The sequence below is a fragment of the Amphiprion ocellaris genome, chromosome 16 (genome assembly GCF_022539595.1).
Source record: "Amphiprion ocellaris isolate individual 3 ecotype Okinawa chromosome 16, ASM2253959v1, whole genome shotgun sequence".
NCBI classification, from domain to species: domain Eukaryota; kingdom Metazoa; phylum Chordata; class Actinopteri; family Pomacentridae; genus Amphiprion; species Amphiprion ocellaris.
The window spans coordinates 3,757,713-3,782,918 of NC_072781.1; the positions used below are offsets into that span (position 1 = coordinate 3,757,713).

Here is a 25,206-nt window from a genome sequence, read left to right on the forward strand (position 1 = left end):
TGTTTGAAACACACCTTCATAAAGTGTTAATTAGCGTCAGACTGACGTAGTTTCAAGCTGTTTTCTGTGTACAGGTGTAAAATCAGAGAGAGTGGTTGTCTTAAACATATAGTCAATAATGACACAACACAAGAAAACAGGAGGTTTGTATGATTTAAAAGGCTTCCTGAGATTCTCCTCCTTTGACACGCCTTTCTCTTGTCTTTCCCACACCTATGAAAGCGTGAAATCCTCCCTCCACATCATCTCTCCTCCTTCCCCCCTTTTTTTCTAATATCTCTCCTTTGAGTTAAATATGAACAAACTGCCTCCTTTCTCCCTCCTTTAGGTCCCTCCCTTCCTTTATGTGCGTTATCTTCCCGTAGCCATCCCTCCAGGCACCGGCCACTGGCTGAACCTGTGACCCCCCAGAGAAGGAGGGAGAGGGTGGCAGGGAGAGCGGGAGCAGACGACCCAGGGGGTGGCTGGGCGTGGAGGGGCAGCTGCCTGGGCCCCCCCCCCAGAGCTAAGCCTGCTACGAGGACCACGGCCAGCCAGCATTCACATTCAAATTCTACCAGGCAGAAGGAAGCGATAGATGGAGGGATGGAAGAGGGGAGGGGAGGGGAGGGGAGGCCTTACCAAAGAGCTCGCAGAGGTGAAAAGTTTAACAAGCAAAGCTGTTCCTCCTGATCGCAGGCTGCCTAATCAGCTTCATGGGTAGCTGGCTAAATCGGCTCTCAACCTGACCCCCCACCCCACCAACCCCACAATCTTTTCTCTTTTTTTCTCTCTCTTCTTTCCGAGGTGCAAGTCATTTATTTTATTGCCATTTCCACCCACTCCTCAGCTTCTGTCTCCCCCCCCACTCTCTCTCTCGTGCTCTCATTTTGTTTCTTTCCCTCCTTGTTTTTTTTATTCTGCTTGTGTAGAACCAAAAAAAGAAGCGAACAAGGTGGAAAACGAGGGGAGGGTGGGGGGGCTCTGAGACAAGGGAGGGATGGATGAACCGGATGTCTGGGGTCTCTCTCGCCAGGATTAGGAAACAGAGAATGAGGGATTGGGTGGATGGAGAGATGAGTAGAGGAAGGGATAGAAGGACAGGCTTGAATAAATAGAGAAGTGGGTCGTGATGTAGGAAATGGGAAGATAGAGGGGAGCCGAGGGAGGGGAGAGGGGAGAAGGGTGAAGGAAGATATGTCAGAGAAGAGAGGGAGGAGGGAGGAAAAAGGGGGGAGGCCGGGCAGCTGAGAGAAACAGGGAGACGGAATTTTAAAAAAAGGAGGCAGGGAAGAAGAGAGTATGAGTGCATGGACGCAGTGGGGATACTATTTATGCATGTGAGAGAGACGGGGGATGTACACATGTGAACACACACTCTCCAGCATGTGTGTGTGTGTGTGTGTGTGTGTGTGTGTGTGTGTGTGTGTGTGTGTGTGTGTGTGTGTGTGTGTGAGAGAGAGAAATTAAAATTCATGACTCTCTCTTCACAACCATTTGAGTAACAAGATTAAGATGGCGGGTTAGAAAATAGTGCTGGCATTATCAGGCTGCTTGCAGTCCCTCCAGCTGCTTGCCTCTCTATTCCACAACAGTGGGGATAAGAGGATAACGCGCTAGCCCTGTCTGCCCGTCCCAGCACACGCCTCACACTCTAACACACAAACAAACACACACACACACTTCTTAAGACACACCGCTGCTGCACATCGAGGCCTGCCTGCTGTCGGCAGTCCCTCGAGTGTGTTCGCGTCAGAGGGTGAAAGTGTGCGTATGTTTGGAAAAACCGTATCGAGCCAGGGGTCCAGAGAAGGTTTGTAAAGAATTGTGGCTCTTTCACTTGTTTCACACAAACACACGCAAGCATTAAGGCTGGCAGTATATTCCAAAACAAAATCACATCTGACATGTGTTGAACCTGGCACAGCGAGGAAAGCCACAATATTCGCAGCCACTGGGAGCACATGCTGAACAGCGCCGGTGCCAGATGGAGGAGCTTATGAGTCGCTATGAGAAGATGAAAACGAGTAAACTCACAGCACAGCACCTGAATGAAGGCGCGGGGAATTACCAGTTTAAATTACAAGATACTGTTTTGTAAAACTTGGAGCAGGTGTGGAATTTTAGCGGGGTGTGTTGCAAACTCGACACCACAGCGAGGAGATAATTTAACATGATGGCATCATATTCTGATGACATGATCAAATAGGTTTACAAAGATGCTGATAATTACAACCAGAAGATGCTGGACAAATACGTTAAATAAATGTATATTTTACCGAACATTCATTATATTATCGTATATGTGATTGTACATACACTGCCCATGTAATGAAAAACTGATTTTGGAATAAAGTCCTTATTAATATCTTGGTGATACCAATATGTAAAATATATTTCATGTTTCTTCATCTAGTGCCTTGCTTGTTAAAGTTAAAGCAGATTTCACCATTTCATCAGTGTCCTCTTGTAACTGTCGCCTGAGCATTAAAAAAGACTACATGAATTACAAAATAAAAGATACAACACTCAGTTTATGTTTATTAATTTCATTTACTCATGTTTGAAATTAGATTTATGGCAAATGAAAACACTATGCGTATTTGAAAAAAAAAAGGTCTTCTGAAATAAACAGAGTCTAATTAAACACGGAGGCAGCAGCAGTCAGAGTTAATTTAATGCAGCGCTAAGCCGGTGTTTGCTTACAAACTAGAGACATTTTAACAGCTGGAACTGTCAGTGTATAAATTTGGAGGGAAAATTTATACACGTGCTTTTAGTGGCGATGTCTTTGATTGTTTTACGCCGCAGTGAAAGAAAATCCATAGTGTGTGGTCCGCTGTCGGTTCTGATATGCATTTTTCTTCTATTCTGGTCCACCCACTGCAAGTAAATATAGCAAAAGAAAGCTAATCTGTAGTGCAAATGAGTAGCAGCTGCTCATTTGGATGGAGGAGTGTGTGTGTGCATGCGTGTGTGTGTGTGTGTGTGTGTGTGCATGTGTGTGTGTGCATGTGTGTGTGCATGTGTGTGCGCACAGAGGTAGTGTATGTTTCGCTGTGATATCATCGTGCGGTGTGTGTTTGTGTGTAATGTCTAGCCAATATGCTGTCTGAGTGATGTCTGGTCTGTGTGGGATTGTGATATAGCTTGTTTCTTAGCTTCACTGTGTGTGTGCGTGTGTGTGTGTGTGTGTGTGTGTGTGTGTGTGTGTGTGTGTGTAGGACGGTCAGCCATGCACCTACACACACACACACACACACACACACACACAAACACACAGGGGTTGCTCAGAGTGTTCATCAGAAGATAAGCAGAGGAGACTTAATCACCCTCAGATGTTAGGGGGGCACTTCAACTTGTCCTGATAGCCACACACAGCTCCTAACCCTACTGTGTGTGTGTGTGTGTGTGTGTGTGTGTGTGTGTGTGAGAGTGTGTGTGTGCATGTGTGACAGTGTCTGTGTCACAGAAGGAAGTGTGTATTTCAAGACTAAGCCAAATGGTCTGACAGTCTACTTGCATTCCGAAGAAAAAAGCATAATTTCATGGTGAATTTTTCTTTTTTTTTTGTATTTTCTTCATCCCACATCAGTTTTAGTTTGAATTTCACTATTCACGGCGCACACACACACTGTTGTCAAGCCACTCTCATTACTAAAACAGGTCTGAGTGGCAATGTTCCCAAGCAGTTGAGGTGCTGAACCATTAGAATTATTCAATGACTGTAGTCTGTGGCCTTGAGGTCCAATCAATACTCTCTGCAGCTTTTTCAAACAAAGTTATATCTCTTTTAAATTTAAGACAATGGCAGCATCTACTTTAATCCCTCTGGGCCTACTTCTTTCTTTCCTTTTCTTTGTTCCTTTTCACTCCTGTCTTGCTTCTCTCTGACTCTTGGGTTTTTGCTGTTTTTTAAAATGACTTTAGCCATCTTATGCTGCTTCCACTCCACCTAAGACCAAAAGCACTGATAATAAGAGTTTTTATTTGAAGCTGTGCCTCTTAGGTTGAATTTACTTCATACATGTTGGCTCATTTGTGCCATTTGTCTCTATTTACATTTCTCTCTTGACAGATCAAGTGTTGCTTCTCATGTTTTAAGTAGGAGGGGAAATTTTATTTTACTCCAAGCAGCAAGAGGCAAAGAAATGAAGGCAACACAGAAGTGCCAAAAACTGCAGTTCCTTGAAACACCACTTGGGGCTGCCACTAAAATTGAGTCAGTCTGAATACACTCCATGTAAAAATGCCCAACTTCACAGCTGAAATAAATATGTTCCCAGCTTCCTTAAAAGTCAGTTTTGGTCTCTATAGCTAATATTCCTATTCATGACAACTGTATGAAGAAGTCACCCATTTAAATTTCATTAAGGCATAAAATTATGTATAATTGAAGTTAAGGAGAGTTAAGTATTGCAAACAAGACAGGAAACCTATGGGTGGAATCATGAAGGGTTTGTCCTTTTTTAGGTACAATCTGTTGTTCTCACACAAAATTAAATTTAAAAATCTAAAATATTTCTATACAACCCATTTGATTTGTCAAATATTGCTTTGGGAAAAAGAATCTGAGGAGGTCAAAGTGGATGAGTGGGTGTAGAAAACACAGAACTTATACTGGAGTTTTGGGAGATTCAAGTCCTGCATCCTACATGTTTTAGGCTTGTTTAGGGGGCTGCTGTTTCAGATGTTAATCTAACATTCAATAAGCGTTATCATCACACATGATTCCTACGTATACTGGCTAGTAGAGGCCTCTTTCACCTTCTAGTAGGCTTAGAAGGCTGATATCACCTCGTTTAATGGCAGTGGAGCTGCAATTTTGTAGCAGACTTAAGTTTGTGTCTCGTCTCAAACCTGTATTCGTTTGTAGTCTCATTTTGACTTTGATTTTCACCCGCTGTGCGTCTACTTGCATTTTCAGTCAGTTTTTGGTTAAGTTGAGGCAATAAAACTATTACTAGGTTTAGAAAAGGATCACAGTTTGGGTTAAAATACACTCTATCAATACACAAAGCACATTTTTATGTTTCCAGGGTGAAAACGCTACTGGAGATTTTACATACACTTGACTCCTAGAGATTATGTATCTTATCAGAGCTACTTTCTGTTTTATCGATGATTAGAATGGATGATAACACGCCTTGAGGTCCCTACTTGCACAGATGTATGGCAACAATAAATGATGATAACAGGCTGATGATGTCCGAATCAAGTGTAGGCTTAGAGGAAGATAGCTAGTTTTGGTTAAATGTGGAACAAAACCGTTTGTGTTTTAAGTCAGCATGGGCATTTTAATATTTAACCGAGAACATGACCACTCCCTCATCTTTACAAGTGTTTTCACTGGCCTACACATAACAATATAAATATTAATTGTGATTTTTTTTTCCAGTGTAGTGATAAGGTACAACAAGGAAAACAACAGTACAGTAAACTGACAGTGACCTAAGTTTGCCATTCTACTTAGTTGTGGAGTGACGATTTTTAAAGGACACATTTTTAACAAGTTGGTAACACACACAAGGTCAAAGTCAAGGTCAAAATTTTAATTGACTGGAGTGATATGATCTGAAGGACATACTTGTGCGTGTTTAATACAGACTCAACTTCCTTAAATGTGGATTGCAGTACTATTACATAAGCCTGGCCTGTCTGGAGTCAGTCCCTTCTGTAAATGCATCCTAAATGGGTTTGAAAGTCACTTATATAAAGAATGTGAGAGTGATTGTGCATGTTAAAACTGGTGAAAGACAAATAATAAAGAGAGACAAGAGGGGAGAAAGAGTGAGATTTTCCTTGCTGAGGTTCAAGCCACTTTAACAGGCACTTTAATGGCCAGTCTGTCCAATTCTCCCACCAGTGCAGGTGAACATTTGCGCACCAATTTAGCCCACTCCTCGCTGTCCTGTTCTTCTGGAGCTGTGTGTAATGGAGTTAACAGCTGGACACCACTTCTTTTAACACAGCCTACTCATATGCTTTTCTACTGCTCCTCTTCCCCGCCTTTTTTTCTCTCCTTCCCTCTTTTATTCTCACAGCGTCGAGTTAAGGCAGCTCGGCTTTGGACTGGTGCATCTCGAAAACTTCAAACTGTCTGCAAGTATTTATTAAAGCTGAGTGCATGAACTGGATTGTTGCTCGCATTTTTGAAAAAGGGAACACTGTTAACCAGGTTTTCATCGAGGTATATTTTAATATAGTGCAATACAATTAACCCTCGTGTTGTTCTGCGGGCCAAAATTGACCCATTTTAAAGTTTGAAAATGTGGGGGAAAAGATATATTTTCACAATAAAACTTCTGATGTCCACATTTTCAACATTTATGGATTTTGGTTGATTTTTATGTGAATGTTCTTAAGAGAATATTAGAAGTTTTATTGATATTTATGGAATCACTTTAGATATTTTTAGGATGTTTTTCGAAGATTTATACTCATTTTTGAAAATATTTACAAGAATTTTCTTGCCAAATTTGGGGGATTTTTTTTTTTAAATAAAACTTTCAAGGGAAACTTTTAAGGAATTTTCTTCCTGAAGGTTTTGCAAATTTTCAGAAATTTGGGTAATTTTTTTGCTGAATTTTTGGATTTTTTTCAGACGAGGAAACAACATTTTTTGGTGCCCGTAAATGAGGACAACAGGAGAGTTAACCACCAGATGCATTTTGAAGGAATAGCTTTATAGACAGAGTGAGGAATTAACCAGCTAATTCCCTCAACAAACATATAGGTTCATTCTACCTCAATTCACCAAATTTTTTAAAAAGTTCATGCCTCACCATCTCGTGTTTGTCAGATTTTTTTCTTCTGTGCATACGTATGTTATAAAGCAAAATGTGTACAATATGGGGTTATAAGTAACATTATTTTTCAGTTAAAAATTCTAAAAGAAGGCCATTTTGTGCCATTTTCTTTGTGCTAATCTGTGGAGCAATGTCTGAAGTGCCATAACTTGAGAAATAATGTATGTAGAGTCCAGATTTTTTAATTTTCTAGGCTCGTTGATATGTACATATGGTCTTCAATTATACAACCCTGCTTGGATAGAACAACACAAACCAGTTATATGATGATGAAATTTCCATGTTTTTTTCTATTCCAATATTCCACCAACTATAAAACCTTTATTTTTCAACCCATGGGGCTGATTTTTCCCTTGCGACTGGCAAAAGTAGGAGCTTTAAAAATATACAGTAATATTTTCTGACAAAGAAATGATTGGAATTACATTTTTTTTGCATTATTTTAACATGCATTGAGCAGGTATGATGGGTGACACCACTCCAATAGTGGTTCCAGCTGGAAGAGTTAGACAATATTGTTACTGCGATAAAAGAAAAATCCTGGTTTTCCAACTCATAGTGCTTCAAATAATTTTTATGAAAAATGGTACCATTAGTAATCGTGTATCTGGAAGACAAGGTTGTTTTTCTTTTTTTTTTTTTTTTTTTAATCAAGATCTGTTTTAATTCATGATAATCTTGCCAGTCACACAGAAACGTTGTGTTAAGAAAATTGCTAGCAATAATACATGATGACACCTGATCAACTAGCTCACAAAATTTCAGGACTCTACATACATTATTTCTCAAGTTACAGCTCTTCAAAAATGTATCCTTGGATTAGCGTGAAGAAATGGCACAAAAATAGAAATGACCCCATCTTTAAGAAACTCCACCTACAACAAATACAAAATATCTTACCACAGAACTACATTTGGGCAGACAGCCTTTTCAATCAAAGGCTGTCACATCTGGAATGCATTACCAAATGAAATTAATGATAGCAGATTTAAAAACTTTTACAGCAAAAGCGAAGTATTGGCTTAAAGGAAAACAAGAATGTACCCACCTATGACATCTAAAAGGTACGACTGACTGGATCGTGTCATTATTTGTGTGTGTGTGTAATGTAGTTTATAATGTTGTCTGTGCTGTTTTTATCGGTGTTGTTGGTCCTCTGTCTACTTTCACTGAAAAGCTCAACCAGGGACGGGAGTTGAAAACTAGCTTAATGCTATACACTCTATATGCAAGATATCAGATGTTTTTATGTTAAATGCATGGTCCCTGATAAAATAAATAAATAAAATCTAATGTTATCTATGACCCGAGATTTTACACATGGTCAACGCAGTCAATAAAAAAATGAATCAGTCAAATTGAAGATGGTCAGGCATGGGGCATTTGGTGAATTGAAGTGGAAAGACTTGAAAAAAAAAAAAAACAGAATCAATCCTTTCATTTTCACTAGAAATGCTATACTGTTGCTATACGGCTGTGTTGACTGAAACATGGAGCAAGTTATTATAGAAACTAATTAAAGTTAGTGAAGAAATTCTTAGGCTGTATCAATGCAGAAGGCATCTGACCAAACAAATACTTTCCTTTTCATCCATTAAGCTCTCTACACAAGTGACTCACTTATATTTATGATATAAGCATTTAAAAATTGTCAAAATGATATTTTTAGACTATTTTCCACCACTTTACGCTCATAAATACTATCGCTGATCTTCTATGTAGATTTGGTGCTACTTTATTCACTCTGTTATAGTCACACTTTCAACTCGAAATGTGATAGTAAACTACAAAACAGCTGACATAACAAATTCTGTGAGCACTTTGCCCACATGTACGAGTCATTTCTCTTACCAAAACAATCCCACATTCAAATGTCTTCTATCTTTCCTGTGCTGTGGAGTCGTGCTGAATGAGTGTCTTTCTGTTTTTAAACACATTTCTTACCTTTAAGTGAACATCCCAGACCTGAGCATCATACTGCTGGTGTTGAGAGACCAAGAGTCCGGCCTGCTGGGCCAGCTGACAAAACAGCCTCAGGGTTTCACCTCGCAGAGGAGCGAACACCAACGCCATGCCCTGGGTGGAAAACAAGACGAGGAGGAGTGTAGAGAACGTTTCTAGGGGACTTCACACCTCATTTCTCATAACATTTCTTGTTTAGCTTTCAGAGTTAGTTGCTGGAATGTCTTTTTTCAGGCACATATTAGATGATAAGCTAAAAACAGAAAGTTAAAGCCCTACAAATCCACTCAGCCCTGGAAATACAAACACACGTGTGTAGGTGCGAGTTTGTCTACTTCTAGCTTTCGATGTGTTTGTCTGTCTGTGTGGGTGTGAGAAAGACGGACGGAAAAGAGTGTGTATGTGCGCACACGCATCACAGACATCCGGCAAATACTAAGAGGATTACCTACAGGTTCAAAGTTTCTTTGAAATCCTTCAGCTTTCAGTTTTATTTCATGTTGATCGTGTTATTATTGTTTTAATTAAATGGAGCAAAGAGGGGTGCTCACACAATCGCACACAATGCAACGCACAATGACACAACACAAGCTGAAAGAACATAAAGGCGGCGAAAACAGCGGGATCACTCCGTTTGACAGATGAATTTTCATCTTTATATCCAGTTGCATTTTTTTTCTGTCAAAAAAAAAAAAAACACAGCAAAAGCAAACAGACAAAATTCCTGCAGCACTAATCAGCTGATTAAGGGGATCCAGCCCACCGGATGGACCACCTTTGTCAGAAATAACAAATTAGTGCCATTAGATGGGAGAATTAATTGCTTTGTTAATTGTTTAATCAGCTTAGCAAATTATTAAATATTTGGCAAAGCTTGTTGTGGCAGCGACAGTCTGATGGCCGACACTCAAATCATATTAGCCCCTGAATTATCTCCGCTGGATTAAAGAGGGAGACACATGAAGGGAGACTTAACACACAGATGTACAACAGCGGCCAGATGTCACGTCTGTCGTCTGACAACAGTCAGCAACAGCAGCAACCCAAACACGTTCAGGCTGCAGGTGTTGCTGCAAATGTCGAAGCAGCGTGTGTCACCGCTGGCAAGAACCTCAACATAATATTCATAATACAATCTGTCCAGATACTGCAGTTTTTGCACACAAGTAATGAAGATTTTAAAGGGGTTACTTCACTCAAACTACAAAAAACTGTAGATACTCGAGCTGGTTTAATGTGTGCTCAGTTTTTGAGATTTCCGCCCTAATTCCATTAAAACGGATATGAATGCAGTCTCATTTGAGTTGCTGAAGACATTTCAAATCAGTGACATTTAAAAATTACAACAGCAAACACATTAGTGCTGGATTATCTGTAGACACTGTGGTCAGCAGTTTTCAGAGGGACTATTTCTTCTGTAAAGTGTAGCTTTAATGGAGAGAATCAAGGACAATGTTTCTTTCAAATTTCGATCATTTTGTGATCATTTTTAATAATTACTGTTAAAATAAAAGCCTAATAATATCTTGCATACCTGTGGTTTGCTCCTTAGAAAATACTTCAAGCAAGATTCATGTTAGGACTGAACATAAAGAGATATATTTTCCATCATTCCCATGTTTATTCCCTTTAACTCTCCATCTGTCCTGACAGCACATCTTCACCATACCCATCGCTCTTTCCTCTCTTTATCCTCTCCTTCTTCTCATTCTCTTTGGTATCATTTTATCCTCCTTTTTCATAAACAGATACTCCCCTATACTAGTCTGGCCTCTGTACTTAAAACACACCCCTCTTCCCTCAGATGAATAGAAATCTCAACCCTATCTCTTCCAGCCTTTTGCTTTTTTCCCCCCATTTGCTTTGGCTGTCACAGCGTGGGGTCTTATCGCGAGGCCAAAAGGGAGAAGTTGCCTCAGATTTATGATTAAGGGAGAGGGACGAGAAGAGAGAGCCGGAGATCAGAGCGATGCATTCAAGTTGCTTATAATAAGCATTAAAGCATTACATGATATTAATCCTGTCAGACTGTTAATGTGTATGGGGGGGTTTTGGGCAAAGCCTAATTATGATTGAGGAGAGTGGGAGGTGATTTAGAGGAAGGGGATAAGCACAGATACATACAGTAGACACACAGAGGCGAACACTCACGTTGGGCTTCAGCAGTCTCCTTATAGCGTCCACCAGGCTGGCTCTGTACTGGTCGAGAAACAAACTGAGAGGGAGAGCGAGAGTCGGGTTAGAATGCATTCCTACGATTGCAGCACCAGATAAAGCAGCAGGCTATTTGTTTTCTTTTGTTTACAAATAAACCAACAGGAAGAGGAGGAAAAACAATTTGCATGAGTAAGATGCTCTTCCTCTCCGAGTTTCCGTCGGTATTCAGCTCAGCCCGTCATCGAGGCTCCGAGAGGAATGCAGAACATCAGAAAATCCAAAGTGCACAGATACCATCGGCTACAAAACACACACACACACACACACACACACACACACACACAGGTGTACGCGCAGATATGCACACATGCACACTTTTTACCAAAACACTTCAAAGCGTTGCCAAAGCACCTTGAATTGTTGGAATTAATACCTAGCGAGTGTTAATATGAAGGTACAAGAATGAAAACAACATACAGGGACAGGAAATCAAACAGTGAATATTAACTAACTGAACCCATTCTCACATTACACAGTGGAACTTGCATGTGTGGAAGGGAGACAGTGTATATAGTTTTGTATGTATAAATTATAAATTACTTCACACACAACACTGCTTATTAATGATCAGTTGGTGCCAACATAGGAATAAATGTTCTTCTGCTTGTTTTAGTTACTGTTTGTGTGCAGATTTTAGTGCAATACACAAAAAGTAATTTCAACAATTCAAAGATGACTGGATGGTGTTAAAACAACAGGTTCTTGATCGTACAGATCTTTTTGTACGATTGTGCGATTTATACAAACCAGAGAATGAAGGGAAGCAGAGACTGAGACATACAGCAGTAGATGAGATTCTTTGTTAAAGGTACACTGATCACCTTAAGAAAGCTTCTTAACATCATATTACATACATTATAATTGCATAAATAATATATAAACAAAACTAAAATGTTCCACTAGCAAAAGTGCATGTAGAGGCTTTTAGGATGTTGGTCACTGCAGCTTTAGGCCAGATGCAGTTTCATAATAGATTTGTAAGGTCAATATATAATTGAGGGACTTTTGAAGTCCATGGGATATATCTTGCATACATTTTTATTAAAGTAATAAAAAAACTAATGTTTTTTAAGTTCATTAGGGTCATGTCTTTACAAATTTACATTGAGTTTACATTGGCTTTTTTTGCTGCACATTAGTATCTGCGGAAAGTCTTGAATGAAGACCCTCAGCTGGGAAATCAAGTTGTTTTTTAAACTTTGTTAACATATGGTGTTTATTATATGTTAGAAAATGTGGATTTTGGTTGTGTATTTCCACCTTGAAACTGCAGCGTACTGATGACAGTCTCACAAACATGGGTTTAGATTTTCAGAGTTTCACTTGTAACGAATCTAAGGAATCAATCCTGTCAACTTTTGGGATGGGGCTTTCTGTATCATTGTTCTGTTTCCATTTTGAACAATGTGTTGCCGAATTATTGCAATATTACAACTTGCCCTTGTGTTGTGTAGTTATACTGTGTTTGAGCAAAGTTGTAAATGAGCTGGTTACATCTAAACCATTTTAAAGCAGGAAGGGATTATTTTCAGATGCAACTTTGATCCACAAATCTGAATTTTAAGGGGTTAAATCATTGACCAAAGAGGAGCTTTTACTGAGTTTTTTCCCCCATTTGCATTCAAGAGTGCAGCCTATCAATCTGTTAGCATCATATCTTCATTTTACATTCAGATTTTATAATGCTTTCCCTCAAACCATCATCATCTCTGCCCAGTCTGTGGCCAGATATGCTATTGGTTTCACAAATGTCCTGTACTTTAGTTTGAATGCATTGTAGGGCTTTTAATATTAATATGTTAGTCTTGTTTACTATAACACTTAAATATAATACAGCTGGTTAGGGACTTTTGACAGGAATGTTTTACAAGAATTCCAGAACAAGAGCACAAATCTGAAAGCAGAACTCTTGCGAGCACACAGAAGAAGTCTGATTTCATGAAGACACACTTAAACAAAACCACAGGACATTGGCGCTGCAACAGTACATCTCAGGTCCAAATGAGCAGTTTCAAGCAGAAGCCGGGTACATTTGCACTCAGGCAGGAGCTATTTGACAGAAAGGGCACGATTTGGAGGAGAAAAAGGTACAAAATGTGAACATAAAATGGAGAAACAGTCGAACTGAAAGACCACACTCTTGAATAAAGACAGGAAAGTAACTCCATCAACTTTAAATGACTGTCTTCATCTTCACATGCTGCAGATTCTAATAATCTGAACATTTGTGAATATGCAGGTCCCGTCGTGCATATTCAGAAATGTCATCGCTGTTTTCGAAATAGAGTTCCAAGCAAAAAACAAGCAGGCAAAGAAGTGGGTTTTTAGCGGTCACGTTTTTTCTTCAAAAACTAAATTTGGTACAGGATGAAAGACAGATGCTGGTTTTTATTTTTTGGAAGACGAGAACATTTCTGAGCGCTACAGTGGGTGGAAAGAGAAACATGCATTTAATATGGGTATAAATACAATCTGAAAAGTCACAGTTTATATGCATTTATGTAGGATTATAAATGAATCATTCATTTGAATGGAGCTGAAGGTTAATGCAAGGCACAAACTTGTATTTCCATCACCTCAGAGGATGTTATAGTAATACACATTAATTATCTGAAGATGTACCATATCCTTCAACCAATTCTCTAAATTACATAATAATCATTTACGTAATGGGGGTTTGCTTATTGCTCCCAAAAAAGAAGTGAATACCCACAATGTGACTGTCTAAACAGATTAATGTGCTCACAACATGAGTAATATATGCCACACACACCGAGTCCCAAATCAACTCCAATCATTCTAGACAAAGTAACACCTGTCTATCTGCCCACAATAGCAAATTTCATTCCATTATGCAAGTAGGTAGTGTGCTATGAGTACGGGTGTGTATGTGTCTGTGTGTGTGTGTGTGTGTGTGTGTGTGTGTGCCTATTATCACAGATGAGAGTGGAGTAATTTGACTAAAATGCAACAATACAGTGCAGATTAGACATAATCCTGCACATCCGTCCAACTGGCCAGTGGAGTGGCAATCTGGACGCAACCTTCCAATCACAATCTCTGACCTTTCCTCGTTCAAAATCCTCTGTTCCCGGTGAGGAATGAGAGGTGCATGTAACAGAATCTCCTCTCTGCATCTCTGCCCATGCCTACATAGTTGTTTTTTTTTTGATAAATACTCACTAAACGCTTCATTTCTGTCAACAGCATTGGAGAGAAAAACACAAATTGCCTCAACAGACTGATCCCAGAACCAGGATGTGTGCGACATACGTGTGAAGTTTATTTTTCTTCTGAGGCCAGACAGAGGTGTGAAGTTTATTTGACGTGAAAGGTGAGAGGTCCCTGTTTGGTTTATTTTGCCACAGATATCAGTTCACAGGAAAAGTGAGTGGCAAGAAAAACAAGGAAGTGAGCTCGTTGGGTGGAGGCAACACAGTGGGGCACTGAAAGGACAGAGTGTCATTCAGGGGGCATCAGTCTTTAAAAACACAGCATTATCAACGATGAATCTTGCTTTAAAGACATCTGTAATCACTATTATAACTTCCAAAATGGGCAGATAAGACACATATGTTACAGAAAGTAAACCTTGATTGAACTCCTAGTTAAATAATGACGTCTTTTAGGAATTATGGAGTCATTATTTTTGGGATAGGGATGGAATTTGTTGATTAAACCAGAAATGGAGTGAATAAAAATGTATGTTACACAGAAATAAATGGTATAAATAACAAAAAAAAAATATGCAAAATCCCTCCATGTAAAGGAGGCAGATAATAAAACGTGAAAATCTGAAAAACTTTTCAATATCTGAAGGAACAAAAGTCACCAAAGTTTACAACTTGTGACCACTTTTCCTGTTTATTTAAGCAGCTTTGACATTAGGTAAATGCTGTCATTGTTATCTTGTTCTTTAACAATGACACATTAAATAATTCTACATCGTTGGTATTTCAGAGTTCTGTTCATTGTTTAAGCTAAATGTCAACTTGACTTCTTTTATCCCTGACAAATGCAGATAAGCTTCAATTAATATGAGCCACCTTCGCAGAAGTGTTTGCGTCTTTGGTTACCTAAGATTGCATCTTGTTCGTTTAAGTTTCTGGCATCTTTTTACTTTTCTTGTATAACATCTGCTATTTCAAATTCATCTTCTTGTGAGATTTTGCACTTAAAGGAATCTCCCTCAGTCTACATTGCTGTCTAGCTGTTATTCACTGCCTTATAGTGTCAGGCTGATATTTATGGACTCCCAAATTGAGTGGTGGTTGCCTTTAAGGTCACCCCTGATGCACCCAGTCAGTCAGAGGCCTATTGTCTCCCGCTGACCCCTCCCACCCAGAACGGCCCAGTGAACTCCAGTCTAAACTGACTGGAGGTCAAAGATCACAGAGGGTGTGTGTGTCGCTGCTATATTTGTCTGCTTCCACTCGCGTGTGAACATGTAGAATGTCGTCAAGGATGCGAGGGTGAGACTGGAAACAAATTACATCATCTAGCTTCCCAAAGGGGAGATTTAAGGTTAAAGATGCAGGAGGTGGACATATATGCACATGAAACGGATAATAAAAAGGCATTATCTAATCATTTCGTGATGTGTGTTGTGTTGCACTGTTTGCCTTTTAACTAAAATGAGACAAATAAATACTTGTGGCAGATACAGTATCCTCAGTTCTGACTTAAAAACACAAAAATCTGTCTGATTAGTGTCAATATTTTAATCAACAACCTTTCTGTTATGAATGACTACATTTTTAAATAACTTCTTAAAACCCATTTTATAGACTTGCTTTTATGTGAGTTGTACTTGTAGTTTCCATTAGTTTTAGTCTTTTATTCTATATTATGTCCTGTTTATTTTAGATGTTCTCTCTTGTTTTATTTTACTTTTAGCTGCATTGTTCTTGTGTGCATGGTGTGATGTCGTCTCTCTAATTCTTTAATTCTCTATTTCTTGACTTTTAATTTTAACCCTCAGTCTTGTTCTTTAATTCTCAAACTGCCTAGGTTCCTTGCTTGAGTAGCGTGCTATCCATCCATCCATCCATCAGCTATACACTGCTTAATCCTCACTAGGGTCATGGGGGGGCTGGAGTCTATCCCAGCTGACTCAGGTGAAGGCAGGGGACACCCTAGACAGGTCACCAGTCTGTCACAGGGCTACATACAGAGACAAACAATCACTCTCACATTCACACCTACGGGCAATTTAGAATGATCAATTAACCTCAGCATATTTTTGGACTGTGGGAGGAAGCCGGAGTACCCGGAGAAAACCCACGCATGCACAGGGAGAACATGCAAACTCCATGCAGAAAGATCCCGGGAAAGCCGGGACGCGAACCAGGGACCTTCTTGCTGCAAGGCGAAAGTGCTAACCACTACACTACTGTGCAGCCCAGTAGTCTGCTAATCTAGCAAAATATTCATGTTATTTATTGGCATTTTTACTATTTATTTTTAATTGACCACTCTGATTTGTCTCCTATATCTTGTTTGATTGTCTCTGTGTTTACATGTTTTAAGTGTCAAAGCACTTTGTAATGCTGTTCTTAAGGGTGCAATATAAATAACGGTATTATTATTATTATTATTATTATTATTATTATTATTATTATTATTATTATTATTATTATTATTATTATTATTATTATTATTATTATTATTATTATTAACTCTACTGAGTAATCCTTATAGTCCCTTTAACAATTCCTGCTTTATTTGAATTTCCCTCACATTTTAAAAACATTTTTCTTGCTTTATGGCACTTTTGCATTAAAAAAAACCTCCAAGTACATCCAACTAATTCGTCTCATTCACTCAATCAAAGGCTATCCAGGAAATCCACTCTTATTACATGTGCTGTCATTCTGGAAAACAAAACTAACACTTGAGCACCAACACAACCTCATGATTGAGTAAACAAAACAAGATGCACAGATGCTAAATATAAAGTTTGTGTCACTCTCCTAAAGACAGTTAACATCAAAGCTGTCACCAGTGCAACATGTAAAAAAGCAACATAATACAACTTTTTTTTTACCATCTTTGATACCATGTACACTGACTTTTAGTAGGAAGAATGTTTCCTTGTTTTTCTGCTCTCTGCCACAAATTCCTGTTACTGTGCTATGCTAGAAGCTACCTTGGTATTGTCAGTATGGACATTTCCTTCACGCTAACTGCCCCCAGACAATAAAATGAAGAAGAGAGGAATAAGATTCTCAATACCAACACCATGGCTGATACAGGGAGACCAGAGAGGATGCTGATGGATGAATCTAAGAAAAGAAAACCTGGCAGTGACTGAGCAAAAGGCCAGACCAGACTAAATGTTTGGCTGACTTATAGTCATTAGAGAGAGGTTTGCAAAATAAAGGCCTACATGTTATTTGAATCTCATCAACAAATTTCAAACTATTTCAATTTCCAGTCTTATGGAGTGCAATGCAACAATTTTAAAGAACTAAAATGGCTGACATGATTTCATTCAGTTGTCAGAGACCTAAAAAACAGAAACATTTCTGTATAAAAGACAAATAAGGCTAAATAAAGAAATATGTACTGCAATACTGCAAAATACAGATACAACAGAGACAGAAAAGACACAAATAAAAGATAAGACAGACAAAAGGTTGACAGATCTTCTATATATGTGCTGGAAAGGAATAAAACAGAAAAAGATTCTCTTGACTTGTATCACTGGAGTGGTGGATCGCTGCAGGATGAAATAAAACATTGGGTGTGAATAATGATCCTTCAGAATGACCTGTTCTGATTTAGGGTGAAATGGAAAAGAGACGAGTCAGAAGGGTAAAGCAGACAGAAGATGCAAAGTGTGCACAGTTGATTAAACATAAATAATACAAACTATATTTATCTTGATCCATCACGATCTTCACTTGATGCAGTCATGCAACAGGCTGCCGTTACATATTTCTGAGTTTATAAACTAATCTAATTCAGTTTAACTATCAGCTCTGAAGTGAAACACAAAAGAGGGATTTATGGATAAAGTGTGAATGTACAGAGGATGTAAATGACATAGATATTGTATGAAAACAAAACTGCATGCACGCATACAAACTCCCCCACTCACATAAACAGGACTTTATCTCATTGCCCACACATGGACAGCTTTTGGAGGAAGGAGACATGCCAACATCCCAGCCAAAGATTCTCTGCCACCCACATGCCCACTGCAGGAATCCCTCCCTCTCTCTCCCCGTCTGCCAGACACACAAACACAGAACTGCGAGGAGACACACAACGCTGTTCCTGCAAACTCTCTGTTTTCTCTCTGTGAATCACTTTTGGAAGACTGAGATCCTCTGGTTTAACTGCAGGGCACAAGATGTCTCCCACTTTACTGAAATGTCCGTTATTAGTCCATGTGGACAAAGTTTCCACGTCACACTTTTTTAAAGGGCCCCTTCCTAATAGGATTAAGAATAAATAGACACTAATAACTCTTGTTTAAAATGATAATCTGAGAGCAAGATTGCCAAAAAAATATGCCAAAACATAAGGGAATGCTTTAACATTAAAAACAGTTTAAAAAACGTTGAAAATAACCTCAAATAACTGTAAAATCATGTTTTCAGCAGATTTGAATACAGTAAAACGGTGTCATTTTAAGGGCACATACTGTAAAAGAACAAATTAATATCAGATTTTTAGTGTGGATGTTTACAGTTTTGCTATGTTTTTTGTTGTTGTTTCTTTTAAACAGTCAACACGTAAACTGATAATTAAATAAAAGTGATTTACCATTTTTCAATCCTTAAAATATAGATTTGTTCTTTTAACCTTTTGATGCACAACATGGGTCAAAAGTGACCCATATTCAATGGAAAATGGGTATTGCTTAACCCATGTTGTGCATCAAAGGGTTAAAATGACAGCAAATTTCTGTAAAAATAAGGATATTTTCTGTTGATTTAAATACAGTTAAAAAAAATAAAAAATTAAACATAATGCAAATGTATTAAAATAAGCAAAAAAAATTATTTTTTTGATGTGGACATTATTTACAGGATTAGCCTGTTTTTAATATGTGAATTAATACTTTCATTTCTGTTACTTATACATTTTTTATCTGTATGTAAAAAAAAAAAAAGCAAGGAAAATCTGCTAAAAAAAACAAACAGTAAATTGTTTTCAAAATTACAGTTACAAATTGTTAAGAATTTTATTTTTCATTAATAGTGTAGCATAAAAACTGTTGTAGAACTTTGTGGCTGATAAATATCCTCCTCCCAAAACAACTGTCTTAGATTTGTCAAATTCAATTCTTTCTTTCCAGCTATGAGCAGCAGCTTCCCTAAAGGAGTGAAACGTGAGAACATCTGTCTGTCGCTGCACAGTTTCTAAACTTCAGAGCTCAGGATAATTCACATTCAGTAGCACTGAGAAGTTTTGCAACATCATCATTCATCAATCATTGACATGATTTCACATTCCTTCTGAACTCTGAGATTTTACTGCATAGCTTGAACAGCCGCTGCAGAGCTTTGACTTCAGGACAGCCACAACACTTCAGAGTGAAACAGCAGAAGGTCATGGCCAGCACACATCTCTCTGCAAAGCCAGCCAGAAAAAAAAAGTGATGCGTTCCAATTGACACAAAGCTTTTGGTTCCATATGTTGGGATGCAAATGTTTGGAGATGGAGCAGATAATGCACTGCCACAAGATTTTGGGAGGAGTTAATACAAGGTTGTAATGTATCTTTGCTATAACTCCGTCTTTTCCTGTTCATTATTAAGCAGCATTCCAGATCTCCAGCTGGAGGACATTTCACTGCGCGCCGACATCAGGATTGTGATTAATTGACAGCAGCAGTTGCAGCAACAACGGCACGATGTCTCTCTGGGAGATATTTTACTCACAGTCACAAGGTTGAGTCAGCAGGTCTTTGTGGTTCGTCCTGTTCACCTTCTGCTATCAAGGCCTCCAACCTTTTGACAATATAGCCAACTGTGGAGGATGGAAGGTTTTTGTTGATGCTTTTAACCAACCAGTTTCAAGGTAATTTACAGTGAATGAATGAAAGAGTCACTATTTGTTATCTTTTCAAAGGGTGTGTTCATGTTTTCTCCAGTGAAAATATGTTATTTTAGTGGAAAATATTTCTTTAGTAAATGCATTTTCATACATCAATTTGTTTATGTATGTGCATTTTGTGAAATTGCCTTATGAACCTCATTCTGCTTGTAGCTAAACTGTCCAACCTAGGCCAGACAGTGAGCTGTAGAGCTGTTTTTATCAACAATTATTATAATATATTCCTCAAACAGCATGTATGATACACACAAAGAAATATTACCAGCTGTTTCATCATAGAGGGTTATTAAGTCCTACACAAGTGCTGCAATTTCATCACATTACAAAGTTTGTACAGCAGTAAGTGGCAAAAGATTCATACTTTAACAGCACTTAAATTACATCTCCAATTCCCATTTTAGCACATTTTTTTTTGTTTTTAACTGTATCTATTTATTTTGAGAGTATGATATTCAATTTGGAAGTAGGTGGCTTCCAGCAGCAGTAGAGGCCTTTTCCTATTATTGTGACAAACTGCTTTGGTATGTTTAGTTTTGGACGGTTTTACCAGAAGTCATCCAGCATGCAATGGCTCCAAAACAATATGAACACTTAAGCTTTAAAATTCAGAAGAAAAGTGCATTAAAAAGCATAATTCTCATTGCATCAGATAACAAAAAGCCAAAGCTAATGGGATTTTTTTTTAGTACACTTGTTGAATAAGTATTAAACATAAAAACTGAACTGCTTGACAACATCTGGACATGGATTCAACCATTTTCTGTAGCTGTGGTGAAAATTTCCTCCACCACAGAGAGGGACATTTCATAATGTCCTCCTCAAGAGGTGCAATTTCACCACATTATCAAGGTTTTGAAGCCGTAAGGGGCACCAGATTCATAACTTTAACAGCACTTAAATAACATCTCTAATGGCAAAAACCCACTCCATCATTTGATAGCTCCACTTTTGCACAAACCCCCTTGATCGAGGATGGGCACGATATCCAAAAAAAAAGGCACAAAACAGGCTAATGATAGAGAATCTTACACAAACTCTTTTCCTTTCCTTACTCCCCTCCTCTCTTCTCAGCGGTGGCTCCACTGCTACCTGTAGAAGCTATAATTAATCGGAGAGGAAGTCATGTTGTTGACCTTTTCGCAGGTGATCATCACAATGACGAGCCCGTTAATCGGTCAGCCATCACTCTTCAACCACCACCACTGCAATTATCACACAATCACTCAGTCACACACACACACACGGCGAAAAAAGATGGCACCACATGGAAAAAACATCTTGAAGGGCACATGACTGCAGCGTGGACCTCTGCTGAGAGAAATGGGAAAAGAGCCGGCGATATCAAAACCTCACGTACGACTGACTCTGTTCTAACACTATCTGCTTCAATCTGCGGTACACACATGTGCATATACACTACTCTCTGTAAAATATCCTCTATTAGCTGCCTGCTCTCTTTCTCTCTCTGGGTGTTGTACCTGACTATTACTTGTAATGACCGTGACATTAAAATAATGATAAGAGCGTTTGCTAATGCTGCACTTAGCACACATGCACACACTTGTGCAGATGGATACACACATACTCACTCTGCACAAGCTGATTTTGTCCAGTGTTTATGAAGTTGCAAAGTAGTCGAGTGCTTTCTCCTCAGCCAACAGAGCGTCCATCTTTTTACTGTATGTGAGTGTGAAGGTGTGGCGGAGGGCAAACGATGTTTACCCATCTGTAAAAGTTTACAGCTCCAGAGATGAGCTGCTGCACTGTTGCATGATCACAGTGTTCACAGCATCTTTACCAACATCATGGCTTAAGGTTTCCCAGGATGGCTGAGGAGTGTCATATAGACGTCTACTTTTCAAAATAAAGACTGGGATGATTGTGTTCCAGTCCTTTAACACTATTCTAAATTTCTAATCCAAGACATCCCTTTATATTCTCTCTCTGCAGGTAAATCTCATTTTCATGCCAGCACTTCACCCTGGCAACTGCAAAATATTAAACGCTCTGCACTCATATAGCGTTTTTGTACCCTGTCAAAAAATAAGTAAAAAATTAAAAATCTTGTAAAAGAAAAAAAGAACCTGAAAAAAATGAAAAAAATCTGGGAAAAAAGGTGCCAGAAAAATATGTTAAAAATGTAGAATGCTGTAATGGTCAAAAACTGTAGAAAATGAAGAAAATAGCTGCAAATATCTGTAAAATAATGATAATTTAAATACAGTAAAACAATATTTTTAGTCACACATGATAAACTGAAATTGAAACTTTTGATGTGGACAGTATTTACAGTTTTGACTTGTTTTTTGTTGCTGTTGTTTGATGAATATTTTTTCGCTATTTTACTAGATATCTGTAATTTGCAAAACAGAAAATCTGTAAAATGGCAGTTCAAAATATTCATTATTTTTTATTTCTTTATATAAATAATTTTTATTTTATAAAACAGCAAATATTTGTAAAATGATGACAGTTTTGCACATTTAAGGACAGTAAAACCGTGTAATTTTACAATCAAACATTATAAAACAGCAGTTTTGGCCTGTTAGTTTTACAGTTAACAGGTAAATTATTTTTTTCTTTTTCAATTTTACTAGCTATTCTCTGAAAAGTAATGAAACAGGAACAATCTGTAAAAAATAAAATAAATAATTCTTTTGCAGCGTACTTAAGTGCTACTCGAATGGCTTTACAGCATTTCTCAGTCCCCCATTCTCACACCAAAATTGTTTCTCAAAAAAGACATTCCTATACAACTTAACTGCAGTTTTGAGTTGCTGTTTGGTTAGGTTTGGATTCAAATGCAACCCTTAAACAACATGTTTGAAGCCTCTCCATTTTCTGGGTTACCATGGTGACGGGTCCTGCCCCATCTAATATATGACTGGTTGGTTGAGAAGAAGCAACTGTGTAGTAAATTAATTGGTAAAGATATGTAGATTTAAAACGTATTTGTTATACGTCACAAACAAATGTAAAATCAGTTTCTCAAAACGTAGATGAGGACGTAGTCTAGCTGTATAGGTTTTGGGAGACCCACCAACTCTGCCGTTAGTGGACAACTCGCTCAACTACCTGCGGACAGCTGCAGACTTGCATAAGTTTCCCACATATTCATGATATAAAACAACATGATGATAGCCTCCAGAAAGCAACAACAAGACCTCCTTTGTTTATTCTCTTTGGATAAATGAAAAAGTCAAAAATCAAGCGGTTGCCCAGTTAGCTCAACTGGTTAAGCGGGCGACCCATAAACAGGGGCTATAGTTCCCCACACAGCAGCCATGATCCAATTACGGCTCACGGGCCTTTGCTGCATGTCCTTCCCCAACTCTTCCAAAAAGCCCCAAAAATATCTTTAAAAAAAAAACAAAACAACAACACAGTGATGGTTTGTGGAACAGCCCAAGGAATCCAGTGCATACACATGGTGCAGTTTGTTTTCTGGTGGATGAGAGCTTCGCATACAAACACTTTGGGTTTCCTTGGACCTTCACATACTTGGCAAGATGATGGAAATGTGACATATCACATGCATGCAAAAATTCCCCCACAAAAGACACGTTCTCCATCATTGTATAGTATCACTAGTCTGGGATTACAGTTCTTTCTCATTTCTAAAACAGCCCTAACAGTATGTATCTCCATCTTCCCAAGGTATCTGTGGTTTTCCTGAACTGAATAACTGTGTTTAGAGAGAGGCTCCTCTTCACTGCCTGCTCACCACAACTAGTAGACCTTCTGTCCTCCTGATATCCGTCAGCTGAGTTTGAAGCCAAACAGTCATCCAACTTCAGCTTAATGGCTTCCTTGAAGGCTGAGCTGGAACCATGATAGATGCTGCTGCATGTGTTACCCCCTTAAAGTTTCACTGCCTACAGGAACATTGGCATCTGTAAGTGGCAGCCCACACAAGGACCACAACAAAGCCAGACGTACACTTGTACTGAAGCAAGAGACTAGTTTTGCTGGTCAACTACTTTTAAATCACTACAAGGTCTAACTCCATTCTACATCTTCTTCTGCATTTCAGACTCTAAAATCTGACAGTCAGTTGTATTTAAAGCTCCACAGTCCAGGCTTAAAACAAAATGTGGGCCATGTTTTTACAGTTTTAGCCCCCAAACAAGCAAACACGACTGTTAAAACGGCTGTCAGTTCCTTGATTCAAAAAACTTTTAACTCCCACCCATGAAGACAAATATTTCTATAAAAACATACCTTATTCTTTATCTGATGTCCTGTTACTGATCTTTTTAAGGCTGCACTGTCTTTACTAATGTTTAATTGTCTCCTTTTAATGTTTTATTGTTGCTTTGTAATGCTTTATAAAGCACCTTGTAATGCCAGGTTTGACAGCCGTTATAGAAATGTGGTTTATTATATTATTATTATTATTATTATACAACTTCAATACAAATAAATTACATTTTGAAACATTTTTTACTTCTTCTATATGTCAAAGAATAGAAAATGGGACGCTGCATTAAAGCAAAGCCATATAACTCTATCATTCATTCTGTATATTCTTTTAGAAGAGGTTTTTTCCTTTGTAGTATCACAAGGCTGCATCCAGGATGTAGTGGTTTCAATGATCAAGGTTTATATACCCCTTTATTTACTGTACCGTTACAGCTCTGTCTGTGTGTGAGTATAAACAAGTCAAGGTTGCATGGTCTATAACTTCTGAAAGCACATGACTTCAAATCCGGCTACAAAGAAAGCTAAAAGAAGAGAATCGCTTCACAGGAGCAATTTCTTTCACAGACCATTCTTACCTTTCTTTGAATTTTTTTTTCCAAGGATGTCGCTGTGCAGCAGTGCAACTGAAATGATGCATTTTATATCACATAGTACAGGTGAGTGATATATAAAAAAAGAAGATGTAATTCTTGATAGATCTACATTTCAATGACCGATGGGCTAATTGGTATGTTTATGTTGCTCTATCTCTCCATTTCCATCTCCATTTCTACTCCTCCCTCCATCTACCCTCAACTCTTCCTTTATCTTACTGAGTCTCCTTCCTTGTGTCAAGGCGCAATTATTTGCAATTTGCCTAAGTCATCCATTTGCTGGGACACCAAGCATGAAAACGAGGCAATTTGGTGTAAAATGGAGGCAGGCGGGCGTCTGAGCATGTGTGTGTGTGTGTGTGTGTGTGTGTGTGT

The 25,206-nt window shown here is 38.5% G+C and overlaps 1 protein-coding gene across 4 annotated transcripts in view; it reads right to left on the reverse strand.

Moving 5' to 3' along the window:
- camkmt (calmodulin-lysine N-methyltransferase) overlaps positions 1-25,206 on the reverse strand; it is a 154,144-nt gene that overhangs the window by 14,746 nt on the left and 114,192 nt on the right. For all 4 annotated transcript variants that reach the window (XM_055018491.1, XM_055018490.1, XM_055018489.1 and 1 more), the window contains 2 exons: positions 10,902-10,965; positions 8,733-8,864 (listed from right to left, as the gene is read on the reverse strand). In XM_055018491.1, the coding sequence (XP_054874466.1) occupies positions 8,733-8,864; positions 10,902-10,965 (196 nt within the window). The remainder of the gene's footprint in view (positions 1-8,732; positions 8,865-10,901; positions 10,966-25,206) is intronic.